General features: G+C 39.2%; 1 protein-coding gene across 1 annotated transcript in view; it reads right to left on the bottom strand.

Annotated features, from left to right (window-relative positions):
* Position 1: 1 nt before the first annotated feature.
* Positions 2–16,691, bottom strand: part of LOC105386992 (probable multidrug resistance-associated protein lethal(2)03659) — a gene marked incomplete at its 3' end in the record, with an annotated part of 29,644 nt that continues 12,954 nt past the window's right edge. Inside the window, 17 exon segments of the mRNA NM_001309153.1 lie at positions 2–217; positions 390–507; positions 1,136–1,296; positions 1,666–1,788; positions 2,408–2,530; positions 2,709–2,836; positions 8,602–8,775; positions 9,055–9,178; positions 9,349–9,455; positions 13,019–13,249; positions 13,549–13,758; positions 13,858–13,910; positions 13,988–14,232; positions 14,310–14,429; positions 14,505–14,672; positions 15,630–15,767; positions 16,100–16,264. Coding sequence (NP_001296082.1) covers positions 68–217; positions 390–507; positions 1,136–1,296; positions 1,666–1,788; positions 2,408–2,530; positions 2,709–2,836; positions 8,602–8,775; positions 9,055–9,178; positions 9,349–9,455; positions 13,019–13,249; positions 13,549–13,758; positions 13,858–13,910; positions 13,988–14,232; positions 14,310–14,429; positions 14,505–14,672; positions 15,630–15,767; positions 16,100–16,264 — 2,538 coding nt within the window.

Genomic DNA, 16,691 nt, shown 5'->3' with positions numbered 1-16,691 from the left:
AGTAAGTTATCATAACATTATTTATTTCCTAAAATTCAATTATTATTACAACCTAAGGTACAAGCTATCATTGAGGATGGTCGTCGAAGTATTTCTTCTTGGCCATGTCATAAAGGGCCTTGCTCATGTTGTCTCCCGTCTCCTCCACCATGAAGTTGAGGTGGCTGCCGGGGGCTGACAGCAGCGTGTAGGGGTGGTCGAACTCCACCACTTCACCCTGCAAAATTATTCAACATTAATTCACATTATACATACATAATGCAGTTATGTTTATGTTTAAAAATAAAGGAATGTTTCCTATGTGTAAAATAAGGGGCAGTTCAATCTTTTCACTCATTCTAACTCCATCATTGTGATGGTGGAGGTTCTTAGATAAATCGGCGAAATACCTTGTCCATGACGAGCACTCGGTCGGAGTCCATGACGGTGTTAAGACGATGTGCGATGGTGAGCACGGTGCAGGCCGCGAACTGCCGCCGGATCGTCGACTGGATCAGCGCGTCCGTCCTGGGGACACAAGCAAGTTGGGTGGAAATAAGGTGAATATGAATATTATGTACCTGCAGGGAGTAATTAGATCCCGATAGCAGGTTATATAACAGACAAAATGAACCATAAGTACAATCATTACGATACGAACGCTGAAACTTTTAGAAGTATATACTTTTAAAAGTCCACCCTGTTTAGAAATCATTCAAGTTCGAGGAATTATCACCTAAGTTATTGATTAAGTTTTCATCTAACTATGCGGATTTTTAAAGGTCCTGTGGTTCGGTCGATCGGACAAGGTTGCGTTTTAAATTCCCGCTATTCCGATTAATTGCGACACAAGAATTTCAATATGCTTAAGATCAATCTAACCGCAGCAAATGAAAATATTTGCGGTAGATCGATCGGACAAGCCGGTCGGGCGGGACGTCCCCTTAAGTAGAATAGAGCAGGCCCGTTCCAAGTAAGATGACAAATATATTTCATCATCGGCATTCCTACCACAGGGCGCAATAGGTACGCGCACAACAAGATGTGACTAAAGTTTACCGTCGCACCCACTATCGATGCTGCGCGATGTGAGAGAGCTAAATGATTCTGTCACGTCTTGCGCCCCGTGCTAACGCTGTTGTAAAAAAGTACGTACTGCGGGTCGACATTGGCGGTGGCCTCGTCCATGACTAGTATCTTGTTGGAGCGCAGCACGGCGCGCGCGAGGCACAGCAGCTGCCGCTGTCCCACGGAGAAATTGCTACCCCCTTCCGACACTTTGTAGTCGAGCGCCGGAACCACGTCTTTCAACTCCACCTGCGGACGACGGGGGTTTATTTATATCCCTTTCATCTCTAGCCTGACAACGATTATCTGTAGAGGTTTTGGAATATTTGAAATCCTACTACATTATTAAAATGAATTATGAAAACTTCAATCGAAGAAGTTTGGTAAGGTTGATGTGGATATTATCTAATTGAGTACATTGTTGTACTTTTATAAATGGAATCAAAGAATTAGAAGAGCATGGAAAAAAATAGGTAAGTTTTTTTTTAGTTAGGTGTCATAGCCGATAGTAATTTTATTGTACTTACATACCTACCATACTCACAACTATAATCCTGCAAGAGGTAAACGTTCTATCACGATCTTGACAAATAGTGTTGTCAGACTCAAATTAGGTACCTGTTCCAAAGCTCTCCAAATATCGTCATCACTGTACAAGTCGAAGGGGTCCAGGTTGTAGCGGAGCGTGGCCGAGAACAGAACAGGCTCTTGCGGTATAATTGAAATCTTCGCCCTGAGCTCCTGAAAATTTAAAATTGATTCCATTCATAAGTATACAGTTTCTATCTCTAGATTACTTTTGGGGGCTAGTCGGGCTTGCCGAGTTAGAGTAGTCGGTTCTTATACCGATGTACTTGGCATGTTATAACGCGCTCTGCGCGTATGTTATACTGTAACAATTTTATTAAGTATTAATGCGATATTTTAATGAAATATCAAACCTTTCATAAAAAATATATAATTATATTGTGGTCAATTGAAAAAAAGTGAGTGCGACTCCATTCAATTGTTTCACTGTGACTGTTAACAGAGCTACTTAACAATGCAATCAAATGCAATCGATAAAAAAATAAGCCGAGTAATTATGTTTCAGGTAAAAATCAATAAAAACGTGCACAATATGTGTTTACATGTGTATTTTCAAAGTTCCTTTTCTGATTTTAAAGCCTTTAAAATACAGTGTGAATTTAGTTTTACCAAGTACAGAAAAAGTATGGGACGAATAATTTAATTCGAAGTCTAAAAAGGCTTACTTATTTTCAAGTAAGCTACTGTTTTCGTGGTATTGAAAAATCAATAAAGAAACATAATATTAAAAAGTAGGGCATTAGTTTTAAATGCGATGCGACATGTCGCTCACCTGCTTAGCTATTCCTATTGTATCGATCCCATCAATTTTAATGCTTCCGTCTAAATTGGTCAATCGGAAAAGGGCAGATATGAGAGATGACTTCCCGGCCCCCGTTCTGCCGACCACACCCACCTGAAATCGAATCACCGAATTGTAAGTATCAAAATATTTAGAAAGAAAAAAACATTTGTAAAACACACAGAAACAGCAAAACTACGCTATTTAGGACGCGCCGAGTTCGACCCTGAGAGAGGCCTTCATAAGCAGAATACTGTGATCGGCTGATGACAGGACAATTAGGTGAACTAACCTTCCAACCGCTTTGGATCTCGAAGTTAATATTTTTGAGCACGGGTGGGTCCTCCAACGAGTAAGTCAGGAACACGTTTTCAAATTTGATGTTCCCTTCAGCAGGCCATGTCTTGGGCGGCTGTGTAGCTGTGGAACCACATTATTAGCTCAGTGTTAGGTTACCTAGTTGTGAAAGGTTCTACTGAGAGGTATATAAATTTTACGCTTTCCTAGAATAGATCCTAGTAAGATAGTTAAATGGTCCTACCACAAAAGTTAAATCAAAATGTTTTAATGGATGTGTGTGTAGATTCGCAAAAATAGGATAAGTTAATCCGCAAAAAAGTACCTTATCAAAAAATTTGTTAATCCTAATCTCTAATCTTTAGACCTGGTTTCTCATGATTCTGTTAGTTACAGTCTCAATAACGGATTTGCTGACGACGCGTTTAAGGATTATTACCCTTGTTAATTGGATGAGTCCCATGACGAAAATCTAATAGACCATTCATAAATTAAGCATTATGTGAATCATTCACTCACACTTCATTCAATATTCTGTCATATTCATTGAAATTGGTGTCTATGTCTCTATAATGTCAAACAACCTCAAACAACCAAACTCTTTGGTTTTGAGGTTGCCATGGTTGTTCAAAAGAGGTTGTTTTTTGACATCCGTCTTTGAAAATAATATCATTACGCCATGCCCTTTGAAAAACAATACAACGAACTAGATGGAGTGTCAGTGCAAAAGAAAGGACTCAACAAATAACACATCAATTTCTAAGGTCTTATTTTAAAATATTTTGTTAGAAGATTTTTCACTTAATTCAATAGTTCTCATTAAGTCATTAGATTTAACTTCTTATATCTACCTCTGTGGTCTAGTGGTAGAAGCTCAGCTTCATCACCCAGAGATCCCGGGTTCGATTTCCAGGTAGGGCCATCAATTTGTGTTTCTATATTGCGGTTCCAAGTTAGGTTAGGACATTTAATTAAAACTTTTATCTCGGTTTGACAGTATATAAAACCCAGACAGTATTTCGCTTCATTTTATATGTCACACAACATCTAGTTCGTATATTCTTTATCAAAGGCTCTGTTCATTTTTCCATCTTGAATTCTTGACAAATGTGTCATAAGTCAACAACCCGTTGCCTGGTTACCGGTCTTAACCAAGTCTTAGCGGAACCCCACAGCAGCAATTATGTTTATCACCCGATCAAGGGAGTTAACCCCATGATTTAGCATGGTGGGACACTCACTAACTTTAACGGTCCAACATGTAACCAAACCGAGGTATTTTTAACCTAACCGAATGGTGTGAAATTAGGCCTTAGACCTGGTTTCTCATGATTCTGTTAGTTACAGTGTCAATAACGGATTTGCTGACGACGCGTTTAAGGATTATTACCCTTGTTAATTGGATGAGTCCCATGACGAAAATCTAATAGACCATTCTTAAATCAAATATTATGTGAATCATTCACTCACACTTCATTCAATATTCTGTCATATTCATTGAAATTGGTGTCTATGTCTCTACATGTCAAACAACCTCAAACAACCAAACTTTTTGGTTTTGATGTTGCCATGGTTACTATTTCTATCGAGGTTGTTTTTTGACATCCGTCATTGAAAATAATATCATTACGCCATGCCCTTTGAAAAACAATACAACGAACTAGATGGAGTGTCAGTGCAAAAGAAAGAACTCAACAAATATAGATTGGCAAGTTGCTTGGCGACCCTCCTTGCGGGGTGAAAGACGCGGAGGGGACGAGGTACCCAAGACGACAGCGGGTAGCGGGAGGGGCAGCGGTGAAGGGCAACGCGTGCACTGCATGTCATTGTTACGGCAGTCTCGGCCGCGCAGCCGAGGCGGCCACATGTCTTATATAGTCTGTCATAATTTGAGTGCGACCCACATGAGATCATTGATCCTGAGACCATTAGTCTTAGGATGAGTGTTGAAAAGTGGAGAAATTGTGACGACCATGTCATAAAAAATTAAGACGAATATTATAAATCTGATAGAGTATTTGACGATGTATTGGACAGGTATGTTATTGTTTATTTATAATTTAACGTAAATTAAACATAAAATATTATAGGTGTACACTGAGCTAATATGACTGGCGTACTCTAGTACATTATACTTCAAAGTAGGTATAATGTTTTTTGGTTTTTGTCTTAGATTTATAATTGAAGTTAATGAAAACGATGATGAAGATGAGGATGACGACGACGATGAACAAGTTCAAACAGAGAGTGAACATGAAAGTGACATGGAAATTGATTTATAAAATAAAACACTTTTACATAAATAAATTCAAATTGATAGATATTCTGAAGGTAAACATCCAAATTTTAATGCTGTCAAACTATAAATTTTAAGCTAAATATGACATTTACGGAAACACTCATAGAATAAAATTTTACTTACGTCAGAAATAGTTACAAGCTATCGCGATATTAATCCGGGCACACTTTTCTACGTGTGTAGCATGTCGTGCTACCTCGCCCCCGCCACTTCTTTCACCCCGCAAGGAGGGTCGCCAAGTAACTTGCCACATTATAACACCTCAATTTCTAAGTAAGGTCTTATTTTAAAACATTTTGTTTGAAGATTTTTCACTTAATTCAATAGTTCTCATCAAGTCATTAGGTTTAATTTCTTATATCTACCTCTGTGGTCTAGTGGTAGAAGCTCAGCTTCATCACCCAGGGATCCCGGGTTCGATTTCCAGGTAGGGCCATCAATTTGTGTTTCTATATTGCGGTTCCAAGTTAGGTTAGGGCATTAAATTAAAACTTTTATCTCGGTTTGACAGTATATAAAACCCAGACAGTATTTCGCTTCATTTTTTATGTCACACAACATCTAGTTCGTATATTGTTTATCAAAGGCTCTGTTCATTTTTCCATCTTGAATTCTTGACAGATGTGTCAAAAGTAAACAACCCGTTGCCTGGTTACCGGTCTTAACCAAGTCTTAGCGGAACCCCACAGCAGCAATTAAATTTATCACCCGATCAAGGGAGTTAACCCCTTGAATTAGCATGGTGGGACACTCACTAACCTTAACGGTTCATGATGTAACCAAACCGAGGTATTTTTAACCTAACCGAATGGTGTGAAATTAGGCCTTAATCTCACGGAATTCTGACAGTTTTCAATTTTTGACATAGATCATAAATCTTTTTTGGCTGGGTACTTTTTTCAATACGAGTCTGAACATCAGTTGTATCCAGACAATTTTCTATATTATATTTTTAAATATTTAGAATGATGGTCTTTACGTTAGGCGCGAAAGAACCACGAGGACGCTTCTTTCTGGGAGAGAGAAAGTCTGACTCTTGTGCTCTGTCAGATGGGGCCGCTTCCTGGGAAGGGCCAGGTTGTGGCTCCATAACGTTTATAAAAATCAACAAACTATCACAACGCGAAAGGTCAACGATAAGAAACCGGCCAAGTGCCAGTTGGACTCGCGCACTGAGGGTTCCGTACAAGTCTACTTACCTGAGATATTTTTCCTTTTAATTTCATCATTATGTACATCTATATGAAATATTAGCTTGATATCTTTAACCGTTTCTGAGAAAAAGGGTGATGACAGACAGACGGACAACAATAAGGGTTTCTTTTTTCCTTTTCAGGTACGGAACTCTAAAAAAGAATAGTAACAATCGGATCAATCGTTTCGGAGATATTCGTGGACAAACATACATACCAACAAACATATAAACATACTTATACAATAAAAAAAAACGTATTTGTTTATTAGGCTTAATGGATTGTCATATGTTAATATGGTGCAGTTCCAATAATCTTACATAGGTACCTATATACCGAACATATTATGTACTTACGAATTGAGAATCTTTTATTTGAAATCGATTAAAAAGGTTTGTTATCCCTGAATTTAGTAGCAAGTGATGCCATGCTAAAGAATAAAATAAAGTAATTAAAATTAATTCGATACAATGGTCGTGAGTCCTGATTTTACTTAATATTATAAATGCGAAAGTTTGTGAGTATGTGTGTATGTATGTATGTGTGTACCTTTGTTACTTCTTCACGTCAAAACAACTGAACCGATTTTAATAAAATTTGGAATGTAGTTAGGTGAATCCGCGATAAAAAGGCTACTTCCCACGGGAAAACTAATTAAGGTAAAGCGAAGCTCGTGGCAACAGCTAGTATTGAAATATTTGTTATTTTTGTATTACCTACTTCACTTGAGCAAGTAAATATTTATATTTATGTTTTTCTATGAAAACATTAAAAAAAATATTGCCCTTAAATCCAAATTTTACCTTTTTTCGGTGAAGAGCTTTTTTAGTGGTATCACTAATGAAATGTCAGAATTCCGCGGAATTCAAAATTAGAGTATATACAGGGTGTTAACTAGAATGCGTTTGAGCGGGAAATGGGGGTTAGTATTAGTCTAACCAAGCACGTTTCTAAGAAAAAAAACATCAGAATCTCGAATATTTATGTTTAAAGTCTAAAGTAAAGTGGAAAGTTTTACCTTAATCAAAAACATGGTCACCCTACACAAACACATAACCAATGAGACATTCGATTGCAAAAGAACACACACTGTAAATTTGTTATCAACTTCACTTTTCATAATTTATTTGATGTAACTATGATTGTAATTAATTACACAGTAGGTAATAACAATTATTAAATAAAATTGAAATTATTCATGGTGATTAATGACATACTAATCAACAATTAAACAGCTGATTGTCATAAAGTTTGATAGATCGTACAGAATATAATTTATGACTTTCTAGGAGCTCAGAACAATAATTAAACCTTTTTACTCAGAATAAGGTAAGCGTTTAGTATCCACCCTTTTATTACCTAAAGATGCGTACAGACCGGCCCAACGAACGCCCACCGATGGACATTTATCATACATAATACAGGGGCAGATTGAGCAACGAAGGTCAACAAAACCCGTTCGTTGGCGTTCGTTTGGCCGGTCTGTATGCAGCTAAAGTTAAAAGACCACAATGCATAACAGGATGATAACAGGGTCTACTTCAATGACGAATTGGTTTACTTACACTCGCTCATCTCGATTTGTGTTGTGTACTTGCGATTGAGAAGTCTTTGATGACGAATAGTACGGGAATCCTTATAATAAGTATGGCCTCACTTTAAATACCAGTAGAATAATAACAATCTCGCGTATCATAACCATCGAGTATTTATGATAGTCATTACCTTCTCTGTGGATCTAGTCTGTCAGTCAGTCATTGTTGTTTACTTGTTTACAATCATTTTTTACAATTAAGTATTACCTAAAAGGGAAAAGGTACCTACAATTCTATCTTTTGATTACCAAGCCTTGTTCCTCATTTCGTTTTATGTTGTGCTGTGCGTGAATACGTGTGACCTATGTTATGAAGCATAAAATGAAAATGTTCTGTATTCATAAAAGATAATTGTGTATCAATAAAGTGATACTTATGGAGTAAAATGAAATGTCTACAATGGATTGGGTACTTTGAGTACCCAAAATCTCGGTAGGTACCTTGACGATGTAGCTCCACGAGTGTGGTGCAGATGCACGCATACTTTTTTATTGACCTTGGCTTTGAATTGTTTGGCCTTGATCTTGGCTTTCAAGTTCATGGTCATTCTGTCAAACGTACCTAAACCTGAATAGGGTGACTATGAAATTTTAAAATGTACTAAATAAAACTGTTTTATGTTGGTCAGCTTAAAGCAAATAAAATACGTTTTTTAATGTCTTATCGTGTTCAGTATCATCAGCTGTATCTACCATTTCCCGCTCCAACGCAATTAAGTTAACACCCTGTATAGCGAGTTTTTGACAAACATTGGTTATAGCTTAGGGTCTGTCAACATAATAATTAAAAAAAAAAACTCACGTCCATCATTAATGTTCTCCTCGTGCGGCAGCTTAGTGTACTCGAGCACGCGCTCCACGGCGGTCATCTGCGCCAGGAAGTCGCTGGTGAACCGCGCCGCGAGCTGCAGCAGCACCGTCAGCACCATGGACTGGCTCACCGCCAGCCCCACGCTGCCCACCGGGATCACGTCCGCTGGAATCAAAGATGAAGGTCACTGCACATATAAGCGTAACGTGAACGGATTGTCTTTCTTTTATTCTGTCAACCAGGCGTTTGCGAGCTCGCCTTTGCGCGAAAGCTGAAACGACCGTCTGGTAAAAAACTGTAGTCTGAAACTGCACGCTCTCACTTATCTTGCATACATCATGCTCGCTAAAAAAACTCTCGTTTATTTTGTATGGAATTGTTTGCATTGCCTGGTTTAATTAACATGGTTATCAATCACCTCTCAAGTTATTATTTGGTGCTTACCGAAGTCGATAAGGATGAAAATTGATAATATAGACGCGAGGTAGACGAGGCATATCATATCCAAATAGAATCCGAAGGCCGTGGCTCCCCCGATGTAAGTGTGGAAGGCAGAAGTATGGAGATTCTATAATGGAAACATTTTTAAAGAGGCATTTTTGTTGAAAATCCGTCTATTATAAGTTTCATGACTTAAATTATTGCATATTTAGTATGGAAGCCAATCAGCACAAACTTGAAACTAAGCATACGTATTGAATAAGTAATGCAATAAAGGCTAATATGATTCCTATTTACCTGGCAGTCGTCGAAGTTTTTAATTAGTCTGTCCTGTGAGTCTGAACTTCTGATTGTCGACATTCCCGATAGAGTAGAGCCGATCATTCCAAACACTGGACTCTTGGCTGCAAAGATATAAAAGTTAGTGATATATACCTCGTATGTATCCAGTTAAGTTATCGGATCTCCAAGTCAATACTGAAACTTGTCTTTATGAACCTTTCTTTTTTAATAAAAAAAAAAAAACACGCACTCACGCCTTGTACTAATGTACTCCCTTGCGGGGTAGGCAGAGGTGCATTGCTGCACCCACTTTTCACCAGAGTGTTATGTTAGTCCCAATGTAATAGGGGGCGGGCCTATTGCCATTTTACGGGCACATCCAAGACCCGAGAACAAATAACTGTGTTTAAGGTCAACCGGGGCCATTGCGCCACAATACTTTGACTGTCATTTTTATTTGATTATAACAAACATACTAAACGCCCTAATAAGCTTTTACTTATGATACATATTAGGAAATTTTATCTAGTTTCATATTTTAATGCAATTTTGTGGAATTTTAGAAATCTTCTACGTGTAAACGACGTTTCTACAAAAAATGGGATTTTTACGGAAACCCAGAATTATTATTATTGATGTCCCCAATAATTTAAGTAATACTCAGGTAATAGATTACTTATACGAACAAAATATTACTGACCATTTCCCAAACTCAGAACGAGAGTCCATAGTAAGCAGTATTAAACTGAGTCATCTATCAGGAAAGAAAGGAGGCCTATATTCTAATTATATTTTGGAAGTCCCAGCTGACGTAAGGAAATTACTGATATCACAGCGTCGAGTATATCTTCACTGGTCATCATGCCCCGTAAGAGACTACACATATGTCTCGAGGTGCTTCAAGTGTCAGCAATATGGCCACTCAGCCAAATTTTGCCGAGAGTCGGAGTCAACTTGTGGCCACTGTGGCCAAGTCGGCCATACCATCAAAGAATGCCCCCAGACAACTGAGCCCCCAGTATGTGCGACGTGTCTCCGCTTCAAAAAACCTAGTGACCATAAAACCGGCGAGGAAGCCTGTCCAGCAAGGAAATTTGCCGAATTGAAGATGATCAACTCTACTGATTATACGGTCTAATTTAAAATAGCCTAGTACGTGGTATTTTACCTACGTGATTATTATGTATGACACCGTTTTATTAATCTTAATGCTGACAACTATTTTCACATGCTGACATAAAAACCTTGCTGACAAGTCTAAAATAGTCTTGTAATAATTTTGTTTTGTTTACCTCATTATACCAATTTACCTAATAACCTAGTTTTTATGTCTAATTAAATTTACACTTTTACACCTTTAGTTTTATATAGATCGGATTAACTAAATTTTACTGTATAATTTTTGGATTTTTTATTTACATGATGTGCTCTTTAAGCATACCTGAGATACAAAGTACATAGCGTACCTTAGTTCAGGTTTGATTATATTAATTTAAGTTCTATAAATAACATATTTAGAATAGTTATAATTTGTATGATTTTTGTGGAATTTTAATAAATTTATCTTATCTTATCTTATCTTATCTTATCTTATCTAATAACCCCTGGTGGGGCTAATGCCTCTTTCACTAGTTTTGTGTGCTTGGAAGAGCTTTTAACAAATTTGAGAAGATATAATTTATAGAATTACTATTAACGTAGCTAATTATTAGCTTGTAAACTAAATACTGCGCTTAGTTAAGGATAATTAGTTGATAAAAAAATTTCGGGGCTATGTCGCCTACATGCCCTAATTTCTTGTAGTGGCATTTACCCCATCCAAGATTCCAGGGGTGCTCAACATTTTATTTATGAATACTTTATTGGACCTAAAAAAGTATAAATACTTAGATGACAAATTAAAATACAGTATAAAAGCATACAAGGGCATATTTTTTTCAAACAAACACAAATTCGCAATCAAACCACAACTTTAAATTAGTAAGTATACCATTTTTTGAGTCTGACGGATTTTTTCTCTTACAAGGATAATGATAACAAAACTATTTAGAGTTAAAACAAGTGAGATCATTCTGTTAATATGACTTTAGGATTATTTTCTATATACTTACTTACTCCGCTGGCTCAGCGACCCGAAGTGGATCTTGGCCTCAGACACAAGAAGTCGCCACTGGTCTCTATCCTGCGCAGTCGCTCTCCAGTCGCCTGCCTGTAGTTGGCGCAGGTCCTTGCCGACTTCATCGCTCCAGCGATATTTGGGACGGCCAACTGGTCTACGACCGCTTGGTACTCCAAGGTAGGCCCTCTTGGCAGCCCGATCCTCCCCCATCCTTTGCAGATGACCAAGCCAACGGAGTCGCTGGGATTTAATTTGACCAAGGATGTTTGGCTCGGAAATCAGGTCTTCGATTTCCTGGTTCTTCCGTACTCTCCAGCTACCATCTTCCCTCCTCGTTGGTCCGAGCATTTTCCTCATCACCTTTCTTTCCGCAACCAGAAGTTTATTCTCTTCCTTGAGAGTGAGTGTCCAAGCCTCAGAGCCATACATCAAGATCGGCCGGATTACGGTTTTATAAATTCGGATCTTGGTTTTCCTGCTGAGAAGCTTTGACACTAGCACTTTATGAAGAGCAGCGCTGCATCGGAGGGCGTTTTGTACTCGGATGTCGATCTCGACATCCATTTTCTATATACCGTGTTAATAATATTATAATGTCGACACCAAATGACGCCGATTTTTTAAAACATTTAGTTTTATATATAGTCAAATTATTTACGTTTTAGTTGGATTACCAATCTAAAAATGTTAATTCTGATATGCTCTTTTATATTGCAGAAGGCGTCATTAACCTAGTATTTTTTGTTAAGGAGTAATTTGGTGCTAATATCACTGGAACTTTTTCATTGCTCGTGAGTGTATAAACTACTTTTATTATAACACAAAATGTTTAGAACCTCTGGAAATGGGGCTATTGCGCCGCAATAGAGGCAATAACCCCATCAGCCCAGAGGCATTTACCCCAAAAAAAGCTAAACTAACAATTTTTTTTATTGCATATTGTGTCCGAATCTTACGTTATTTCAATAAAATAATTAAAACAATATGTAAAGCAACTAAACAATAACAGAATTTATAGTTAGGAAACATATAGATTCTTTTAAACAAACATACATTTGGAACGATTCAAAAAAACGTGTCAGGAAACCGGAGGTGGCCAAAAGTAGTGAAAAAATTAAAATGGCAGATCATTTAAGAAAATGTCCCCGGATACGATATCTATTGGTCAGTGGTAAAAGTTTGAGTTCCAAAGATAGATAGCAGATGACTCCAGTAGTTGTAAAGTATGTGGTTCGTGAAATAAATGGATTCGAGGCATTAGCCCCGTAGGCGACTTGGCCCCGGTTGACCTTAAACAAATATCTGCCCCAGCCGAGAATCGAAGCCGGGACCATCGGCTCAGTAGTCAGGGTCACTAACCACTACGCCATTCGGTCGTCCGTCATTTAATATATAAAATAAAATAAATAACTACAAAAAAGGCAAGATAATTGCAATTTCTTCTCACCCACACAACAATGAAGGTTATCACAAAATGAATTAAGGTCCCCAACCATATTTTCCTGAACAGTATTTCTTCATGACGTCTACTCTGATATTATAATAAATAGCGATTTCATCACTCACTTGTACCCTCCAGTCTCTTCACAGACTGCGCAGCGTTCAGGTACCACTTGAGGTACCTGATGAAGAGTCCCAGCAGCAGCACCGTGGGTATGAGGGTCCAGGGCAGGGAGACGGCGTTCAGCGTGAGCACGCTCGCCATGGACAGGTACATCTGGAAGGCCTGCAGGATGGACCTGGGCAGCAGCTCGTCCATACCGCCCATGTCTTTGGAGAACCGGTTTAGCACGCGACCTATGGATGGAGTGTGGTAAACAAGTGAATAAGGGCTGCATACATTATAAGATCTGTGAATTGTTAATGTGTGAGATAATGATAACGGTGTATTCCACATGAGAATTAAAATCTTCTTCGTCGTTTCGATGGAAACTTATTGCAACCTACATGCACCTCTTGAGGGTATTTGTGTGCGCGGTTACATTCGGAGTTAGTGCCATCGTGGTGAAAGGATTTATTAGTTAGATAGGTCTCATCCAAGGCTTTTATCTAAGTGTCCAGTGCGTTGAAATCCCAGAATCAATTTAGATCAGTACCTGAAGGATTGGTGTCAAAGAAGCGCATGGTGGCGCGGATGAGGTTTCGGAACATGAGGTCGTGGATGTTGGCGGCGGCGCGCATGGTCATGGTCACGAAGCCGAACAGCCGCATGAACGACATCACGATGATAGTCAGCACCAGTGCGCCGTAGATGTACACGTACTGGCCCGTCAGGAGGATGCCCGTCTGTGTGCCGAGACTTGGGTCTGGGAATTAAACAAATAGGAGAAGATGTAACATAGGTATTCTGGTATTGGTCTCACTATTTATTAAGCCTTTTCAGGGATAACTAGTATGAAACTAACCTGGCTCCTCCCCATCTGGCAGGTCTTGTATGTATCCATCAACTTGATTTGTCCTAAAAACAAAAACACATTAATTTCAGCTAATACTTCTCAATCACTTACACAACTCTTGAGATACTCGTATAATTACCAGAAACTCAGCCAGTAGTCGGTGGACGATGCCGCCCCCTGGGTAATCAGCATCGCGGTGAGCGTCAGCGCCACGATGGCCCAGGAGTCCACGGAGACCAGGTACCTCGCGAACACCTCCCACTTGAGGTTCCCGGAGGCGCGCTCCTCCGCCGCCTGTACCTGCTCCTTCCGGGCCTCACCATTGTCTTCACTCTTTACGGATACCACTGATACCCCCCGTTCCATTATCGGCTTGTTTGCTGCCTATAGGATTAGAGCTTTAGTGGTTTGTATAGCTATCTAAGGTAATATACGAGTACGGTGTTATGAGGAATACTTACATTCGGAATAGCTAGTTCATCCTTACTGTCATCACCGGAACCCTCCTGTTGTTTAGGCAGCAGCAGCGAATTCTCCAGCTTCGTTAAATCATCGTACGTGCCCATATTTTCAATGGCACCCTGGTCCAAGGTAAACAATCATGTTATTAAACGCTTCATTTAACATTACACGTGTAAGATTGTGTGTGCAATTACCTCGTTGAGTATGACTATGTAGTCTGCGGCCTTGAGGAAGTGTATCTGATGCGTGACGAGCACGCGCGTGCGGCCGCGCAGGTAGCCGTTGATGCAGCCCTCGAACAGCTGCCGACCCACATTCGCGTCCACCGCTGACAGTGGGTCATCGAATATGTAGATGTCGGCCTGAAATGTAAATAGGTTATATACTAACTTGCTAAGCAATTGTTTAATAAATTCTCCTTGCGAATTTTCATTCTGTTAAACTTTAATAAAGAAAAATAACACGGATATTGGGCAACTTATGGTGGAATAGTTTGAGTAAGTTTTAATTAGATCACAGATTTGAATTCCGTTTTCAGGGATATCGCAGTAAAAGTGAGCTTATCCAGAGCATTTAGAAATTTTGGGAGTTTAATTATTTATATGTTTTTATTAGGTATTTTTTTGGTTCTCTGTGTGTGTGTGTGTGTGTGTGTGTGTGTGTGTCTGTGTGTACATTAGAGATGCCCCGAATATTCGGCAACTATTCGGTATTCGGCCTATTCGGCCAGTTTTTTCAGTATTCGGTATTCGGCCGAATAGTGCGTACTATTCGGGCCGAATACCGAATAGTAAATCATGAAAAAAATCACTTATTATTTTAACCAAAATTGTGTATTAATTTCCAAATCACAACATTTTAGTACTTAAAATTAATCAGTAGTAAGTTGTGCTGGATAAAAACGAGCATTTCAGCAAATTTTGGTGGCCCACGATTGCGCTTTTCATTGTAACCATCCTCAGAAAATAACCTCTCACTATAAACGCTACTTCCAGGTGAAGAAAGATAAGTTTTTGCAAATTTCAAAAGATTCGGGTATTGTTTTTTGTTTGCTGACCACCACTTGTAAGGAGCCATCCGATATAGGCGAACTATTATCCAATAAAAATTCAACTCGTTTGCCACAGCATTCTGCCTCCTAATAATTCTCATATAATCTGTAGCGACTTCTTCAAAGCAATTCCAGGAACAAAAAAAACAGGTTGTAGCGCCGAATATTCGGCGGCCGAATATTCGGCGCTTCGGCCGGCAGCGTCGCCGAATATTCGGTATTCGGTATTCGGCCAATTCACTATTCGTGGCAACACTAGTGTACATACGTCCCGGTACACGGCGCGGGCCAGGTTGATCCGGGCGCGCTGCCCCCCGGACAGCGACACGCCGCGCTCGCCCACCAGCGACAGGTCTCCGTACGGGAACTGCTTGAAGTCAGGCTGCAGGCAGCACGCGTCGCACACCTGTAGACAATAACAAAACGAGGGTATAGTGCTGAAACTACAACCTTATGTGTGTCTGATGCTACAAGCGCCGGAACTGGCAGGACATCGCATAACGTTCCAATATCTTCTCTCCTGTGAGTCCTGTCCCATACTTAAGTCGCCTAGCAAGATGCTAGAAATAGTTGCGAGGACTGGTTAAGAATGAGTAAAAATATGATATGATACAATTTTCAACGGATTAGATAACATGTTTCAAATATTTATGTATGTAAGTGGTAAGTAGATTTAGATTTAGAAAGCCCTAATTATCGTTTGTATACTTTGTATAGGAAAACCTCCAAAATGTCTACCTTCTTATATTTCTTCGAATCATACGGCAGCCCGAAGAGGATGTTGTCCCGGACGGTGGCGGAGAAGAGCCAGGACTCCTGACACGCGTAAGATATCTGCCCGTGCACACCCACGCTGCCCGACGACACCGGCAGCTCTTTCAGCAACACTTGGAGCAGTGACGACTGGAATTATGAAAAAATTATAATTTGTATACTGAAGGGCTAACACGAGGCGCATTAAGACGTGAATAAAGATCTCCGTCGCGCTCGCTCTTGTGGCTGCGCGATGTGATGTGTGATCGTGTGATGCAAAACTTTTATCACGTCTTAATTGCGCCCCGTGCTAGTCCTTCTGATTTAGATAAACATCTCTCCTCTCAGCCTATTGAACTACCAATTACTTTCTCGACATCACCAAAGGTTAACTGGTAGAGAATGCTACGAAAATTTTTGTTTTAAGTATAACAAAGAATTTATAAGAATAATATTTAGATACATTACTTAAATACTTATAGTAAGTATACTTCGATTAAAACTAATAGTAACTGCGTAGTAAATGATTATCCGTAGCCTAAATAGATTTCGAACGGGAAAACAATCGGTAGAGCCT

Source organism: Plutella xylostella, chromosome 15 (assembly GCF_932276165.1).
Source record: "Plutella xylostella chromosome 15, ilPluXylo3.1, whole genome shotgun sequence".
In the NCBI taxonomy this organism is placed as follows: Eukaryota; Metazoa; Arthropoda; class Insecta; order Lepidoptera; family Plutellidae; genus Plutella; species Plutella xylostella.
The sequence above is the reverse complement of the archived record's forward strand: the minus strand, read 5'-3'. Positions and strand labels throughout refer to the sequence as shown.